The sequence below is a fragment of the Lathyrus oleraceus genome, chromosome 3 (assembly GCF_024323335.1).
Source record: "Lathyrus oleraceus cultivar Zhongwan6 chromosome 3, CAAS_Psat_ZW6_1.0, whole genome shotgun sequence".
Taxonomy (NCBI): Eukaryota; Viridiplantae; Streptophyta; class Magnoliopsida; order Fabales; family Fabaceae; genus Lathyrus; species Lathyrus oleraceus.
Window position 1 is genome coordinate 75,655,037 of NC_066581.1, and position 6,867 is coordinate 75,661,903.

At 38.3% G+C, this 6,867-nt stretch overlaps 1 protein-coding gene across 1 annotated transcript; it reads left to right on the forward strand.

Annotated features, from left to right (window-relative positions):
• Nucleotides 1-6,064: 6,064 nt before the first annotated feature.
• LOC127132679 (uncharacterized) lies at nucleotides 6,065-6,653 on the forward strand. Its single transcript, XM_051061641.1, has 2 exons — nucleotides 6,065-6,209; nucleotides 6,298-6,653. The coding sequence occupies exons 1-2, from the start codon at nucleotides 6,069-6,071 to the stop codon at nucleotides 6,568-6,570; spliced, it is 414 nt and encodes a 137-aa protein (XP_050917598.1). The 5' UTR covers nucleotides 6,065-6,068; the 3' UTR covers nucleotides 6,571-6,653.
• Nucleotides 6,654-6,867: the final 214 nt, after the last annotated feature.

The following is a 6,867-nucleotide window of genomic DNA, read 5'->3' on the forward strand; positions in this document are numbered from 1 at the left end:
GGCATTTTCCTTCCACCTCTGTTAGATCTACATGCGCGTTTCCTCCTTCTTCCAATCAAAGGTACACGTTTTTCCCAATTTCTGTTTTATGTTATTGCTTTGTTTTAGCTTTGCCCAATTTCTGTTTTACCTTATTACTGCGCGTTTCCTCCTTCTACGTTTGTTTCGACCATGATAGCGGATGCAATAGGAAATTGACGGTTGGTTTTTAGTGACCATGATAGCGGATGTAATGGGTTATACGACCTATGAACATATGATTTTGTGTCAACACCAGTATCATTAGAAACCTAGGTCCGAATGTGTTTGAACTCTTCTGAAATTGTTTTTTGTTTATTCTAATTAGTAATGGATAATACATGGATGTCTTCCAATCGATTGTCGAGAGAGTACGAGAATGGGGTATCAGAATTTGTTAAGTTTGCCGTTGCGCACGCCGAAGACCCCAATAGAATGATATGTCCTTGCTTGGGTTGTTGTTATGGGAAACGGGTTGACGCAGTTCAGTTGACATCGCATCTAATGAGGCATGGAATTGATCGAAGTTATACATGTTGGAATTTGCATGGTGAGAAAAGTAACGATAATGTTGAACCGGGGGATAGTACGACCTATGCCTCAAACTATAGTGGCGCAGATACATACGATTTTGATCGAGTTGAAGAGATTGCAGAAGCACTTGAAGGAGATCTTAAGGATTGTCCCGAAATGTTTGAGAGGTTGGTAAGTGATGCAGAGAAACCTTTGTATGATGGTTGCACTAAATTCACAAGATTGTCTGCGGTATTAAAGTTGTACAACTTAAAGGCGGGCAATGGGTGGTCGGATAAAAGTTTCACAGAGTTATTAGCCCTTTTGAAAGATATGCTTCCTGAGGATAATGTTCTTCCCAATCAAACATATGAGACCAAAAAGATGTTGTGCTCTATTGGCATGAGCTATGATAAGATACATGCATGTCCAAACGATTGCGTTTTGTTTCGAAATGAGTATGCATCGTTAAATGAGTGTCCTAAATGCGGTGTCTCGCGATATAAGAACAAGTTGTCTCCAGCAAAGTCTTGTGGTATTTTCCTGTTATTCCGAGATTTAGACGCATGTTTCGTAGTGAAACCGATTCAAGACACTTGACCTGGCATGCAGATGAAAGAATTATAGATGGAAAGTATCGACATCCGGCAGATTCACCACAGTGGTTGAAAATTGATAATGATTATCCTGAATTTGGAGAAGAATCAAGAAACCTTCGCTTGGCATTATCTACTGATGGAATGAACCCACACGGTATCCAGAGTATCTCACACAGTACATGGCCTGTGATTATTATGATTTATAACCTACCTCCATGGCTATGTATGAAGCGTAAGTACATGATGTTGTCTATGTTGATTTCTGGACCTAAACAACCAGGGAATGACATAGACGTGTACTTGAAGCCCTTAATCGAAGATTTAAAGATTTTGTGGGAGACCGGTGTGGAGGTTTATGATGGATATAGGAAAGAAAGTTTCAACTTGAGGGCGATGTTGTTTGGCACAATTAATGATTTTCCAGCATACAGAAATCTATCAGGGTATAGCATAAAAGGTCAATGTGCGTGTCCTATTTGTGAAGATAAAACAGATTGGAAGCGCTTGGAGTTTGGTCAGAAGAATGTCTTTCTCGGTCATCGGAGATTCTTAAATTCAAATCATCACTACCGTGGATGGAGAAAGGCGTTCAATGGAGAGACAGAACAAGGCAGAGCTCCACCTATATTGACGGGTGATCAAATTTTTGAAAAGGTGAAAGATTTGGATACTCAGTTTGGCAAGCCTTTTGCCCACACACTTGTCAAAAGTGGGTGGAAGAAGAGGTCAGTTTTTTTTGAATTGCCGTATTGGAAGTCCTTGTATGTGAGACATTTTCTTGATGTTATGCATATTGAAAAAAATGTATTTGAAAGTGTTATTGGCACGTTACTCAATATACAAGGAAAGTCTAAGGATGGCCTTAAGGCAAGAAAGGACTTGATAGCGATGGGAATAAGAACTGAATTAGGACCCTTGAAGAAAGGAAAACGAACATATCTACCTCCTGCTGCTTATACTCTATCTAGAAAGGAGAAAAAAACATTGTGTAAGTTTCTAAGTGAAGTTAAAGTTCCAGAAGGGTACTCTTCAGATATTAGAAGACTTGTGTCTATGAAAGACCTCAAGTTAAAGAGTTTAAAGACCCGTGATTTCCATGTTATAATGGAACATTTTCTCCCAATAGGTATACGTTCTATTCTTCCAGAAAAAGTAAGAAGCTCTATAACTAAGTTGTGTTCTTTCTTCAAGTCAATTTGCAGTAAGGTGATCAATCCTGCGATCTTACCAATGTTGCAAAAAGAAATCGTTATTACTTTGTGTGAGCTTGAAATGTTTTTTCCTCCATCATTTTTTGACATAATGGTACGTCTAGTTGTTCATCTTGTGAAAGAGACACAATTGTGTGGACCAGCTTATATGAGATGGATGTACCCTGTTGAACGTTATATGAAAATATTAAAAGGGTACGTGAAGAACCGAAGTCGACCAGAAGGTTGTATGGTTGAAAGATACATTGTTGAAGAAGCGATTGAGTTTTGTACTGAATATTTGTCTAATGTTCAGTCAATCGGACTCCCCAAGTCTCAGCTTGTCGAAAAGAAAGAAGGAAAAAATCTAATTGGAAATAAAATCGTGGCAGTATCAAGGGTCGAACGGGATCAAGTGCATTTGTATGTTCTGCACAATGAGAATGAGGTTGAGCCGTATGTTGAAATTCACAAGGATGTTCTCCGAGGTTTAAATCCCAATAGAAATGAAAATTGGATAGTACGAGAGCACAATTGATGTTTTATACCTTGGTTTAAGGATCATATTTATTCAAAGTATTATTCAGATCCCGCTTCAATAACAGAAAGGTTGAGATGCTTAGCATATGGTCCAAGTTTCCATGTTTTTTCTTATAGCGCATACGCGATTAATGGATACACATTTTATACCAAAGAACAAGATGATAAAAGTACTATGCAGAATAGTGGTGTCACCGTGGTAGCTGAAGCAATGCACATATCAAGTGTGAAGGACTTAAACCCCAAATTTGCAAATCTGTCGTATTTTGGTGTTATCGAGCGCATTTGGGTGTTTGATTATGAAAAGTTTCAGATTCCTATATTTGGTTGCAAGTGGGTTGAAAATAATAACGACATTCGAATGGATAAGTCAGGATTTTTGCAAGTGGATCTTAATAGGGTGGGATACAAAGATGAGTCTTTTATTCTAGCCTCTCAAGCTAGACAAGTGTTCTATGTCAATGATCCGAAAAGTACGAAATGGTCTATAGTTCTTTTTTCCAACAAAGTAATTGATGAAAACACTGGAGATCAAGGTGATATTGATGTTGAGATTGAATCGTTTACCAGAAATGATCAAGATGAGAATATTATATCAAATGATTCATATATTAGAAATGATCATAATGAGGGTATTTGGATCAATCCAACCGTCCGTGTTGTTAAGAGACATGTAGAACATATTCCAACCAAGAAAAGAAAGAGAACTTAGTGAAAAAGGTACAGGTCAAATGATTTTAATTGTTTTCTTTATTACAGGTAAAATCACTACGCCAAAAACTGGAATAGACAGCGCCCCTTAGAGGGCGCTTTATTACAAAAGCGCACTCTAAAGTGAAGAGAAAAAATAAGGAGCATACTACTAGAATAGACAGCGCACTTTAGAGGGCGCTTTTGTAACAAAGCGCACTCTAAAGTGAAGCGAAAAAATAATGAGGAAATGGAGGGACACCAATAGAGGACGCTTTATTGAAAGCGCCCTCTAAGGGTAACCTTAGAGGGCGCTTCTAAAAAAGTGCTCTCTATGTCCATGTACATTTCCAGTTTATAAGGCGCTTTTGGAAAGCCTTAGAGAGCGCTTTTAGAAGCGCCCTCTTAGGCCCCCTTTAGAGGGCGCTTTTGTAACAAAGCGCCCTCTTAAGTGAAGCCAAAAAAAAAATAATGAGGAAATGGAGGGACAACAATAGAGGGCGCTTTAGTGAAAGCGCCCTCTAAGGTTACCCTTAGAGGGCGCTTTTGAAAAAGCGCTCTCTAAGTCCATGTACACTTCCAGTTTAGAAGGCGCTTTTGGAAAGCCTTAGAGAGCGCTTTCAGAAGCGCCCTCTTAGGCCCCCTTTAGAGGGCGCTTTTTTTACAAAAGCGCCCTCTAAGGTCCCACATTAAAATTATAACATATACTGCATGTCTCTTTATTTTCCCTCTCTATAAGCTATTTCGTTTACGTAACTGGGTTTTCTCTCAACTGCGATTACTCTCTACTGCGATTACTCTCGTCCTCCGTTCGTTCCCCCTCCCTCACCGTCATCGTCGCCGTCGCCTTTTTCTGCTGCTGCGTTCACGTTCACTGAGTTATCCTCTTCCACCGTCACTGTTCACTTTCTTCTCCATCGTTACCGTCACCTTTAAGGTATTTCTCTTCTCCATCGTTACCGTTCACTTTCTTCATGTGTTTGATTAGGGCATTTTCTAAACTTAGTTTTTCATTTTGTGCATTATGTTGATTAATGTTGTTTAGGGCAAACTGAGTTTTTGATTTCTGATTGAAAACTGATATATTTGAAGTGTGTTTGAGCATGCAGTAGGTGTGTTCACGTATTGGTCTTTTGCATGCAGTAGGTTTGTATTCAATAATGATAAAAAAAAAGAGTTTAGATTGTTGTAACATGAGAGAAATGGAAGGTATATGAATGTGTTCACGTATTGAATCATTGTCTTACTTGGGTCTTATTGAATCATTTCTATATTACAGATAAAATGGCTAACCAAGACGATACCCATGCCGCGAATGAATCACGTAATAATGTTGAAAAAGAAATCAAACGAGGATTGACTGTTATGAAGTCAATCATTCGTGCAAGAGACAAGGGTGTAAAATTTGAAGTACATTGGAGTGCTGAAGACCAACTAATTGAGCCTAACGGTTCAATGTTGGCAAGTTACATTGGTTTCCTTGTTCGACAACATATTCCGATTACATGTGATAATTGGAGAAGTCCGGACTTGAAGGTTGGCAAGGAAAAAATATGGTCGGAGATACAGGTACTTACCATATATTGTTTTATGTTTTTTTGTTGACTATTTGTTAACCATATATTGTTATAATATTACTTTATAATAACACACTCCATTTGTATGTTTTTTAGAGATCCTTTCACATCGATGAAAGCCGGCAAAAATATTGTATTCAATTGGCCGGAAAAAGACTCCGAGGATTTCGATCCTTTTTGTGCAACAAATTTCTCATAGATGAGGAAGGAAAATTTGTTGAAGGAGAACGGCCAATGAAGTATGCCGAGATTATTTCAGCCGATGAATGGGATAACTTTGTCGCCAAACGAAGAAACGAAAAATTCCATGTAATGTCTATTAATTATGGTATTATACAATTGTTAAGTTACTTGGTTCTAATATGCCTTAAACTTTTTTATCCAGGAAGTAAGCGACAGAAATAGGAAAAGGGCATCAAAACCCGCGTATCCGTACAAAAAAGGGCGTACGGGTTATGCACGGTTACAACAAAGAATTGTGAGTATATTCAAATGCTATGAGCTTATACATTGTTACAATATGTTATAATTGATGATCTTATAATCTAATTCAATGTGTAGCTAGCCGAGGAGAAAAGTGACGCAACATCTCTTCCGGAGCACGTATTATGGAAGGCTGCTCGGGTTAGGAAGGATGGGGCTGTCGTTGAAGCGGTCCAAAATGTTTATGACGAATGTGTAAGTATATGTAACATTATTTCTTTAATTATATCGAAAATTTTGTTAGACATATAATTCATTTTTAATCTCCTCTAATAATATTTCAGGAGACTTTATCCCAAACCGTACCTTCAACCGAGGTCCAGGATTGCAGGAGCGTACTTAGTCGAGTACTAAATGTTCCTGAGTATTCCGGTCGTGTGAGGGGTAAGGGTTTTGGTGTGACTCCGTCGTCATTTTATAAAAAAACAAAAACAAAAAATCCTACCAACAAAGAGGTGATGGAGACCTTGGCGGAGTTAAGGGCACAAGTACTCCAACTGCAAAACGAGAATGCAAGGTATAGAGAGGAAAGGTGCGCTTCCGAGGCAAAAGATACTAGTGACCGAGCTAGTATCAATTATCAACCGAAATTTCCCGAGGTAATTATATATGTTATTATGAAATTAAAATAGCACTTTTTTACTTGACACATATACACGTTAACAATAACATTTATTATTGGTTTAGGGCATTTCACCTTGTCAGCTGTATCTATCGTCACCAACTTATCGCATGGTTGGCAAGGGAAAAGTGCACAATACTTCGGGTGAATTACTTCACCATAATCCCCTCCCGGTGGGATTTATGAAAGTTTCGGTTGACCTTGTATTAGATACGGACGCCCTTCTCCCATTACCCGACGTTGTTTCAGAGACAACGTTGATGCGAGATGCAGTCGGATCCTTTGTTGGTTGGCCGTCAGATCTAATTTTCCCAGATGCCGAGGTATATATATTCTAAATGATTATGAATATTTAGTATTCACATTTCAATTCAGCTACAATTATGATATTTAATCAATCCTTATTACATGGTAATGTTAGACTCCTACAAGACCCACCCCTAAAGCTGGTAAAGGGATTTCAAGACGCATCGAGTCAGTTGCATCTCAAAAAGAGGTACAAATATATATACCCATTGAATTATATACGCAACGATTCTTTTGCATCACAAAAAGTAATGATTTATTTTATATGAATTTTTAGGTTCCCGGTCGAAAGTTGAAAAGCGATGGTAAGGATATTCCAACGAAGGATA

What these genes read in the sequence shown, in the direction of transcription:
- LOC127132679 (XM_051061641.1), top strand. Translation starts at nt 6,069, where the DNA reads ATGGAGACCTTGGCGGAGTTAAGGGCACAAGTACTCCAACTGCAAAAC. An exon ending in ATCAACCGAAATTTCCCGAG is followed by an intron (nt 6,210 to 6,297) that starts GTAATTATATAT and finishes TTATTGGTTTAG; the next exon opens with GGCATTTCACCTTGTCAGCT.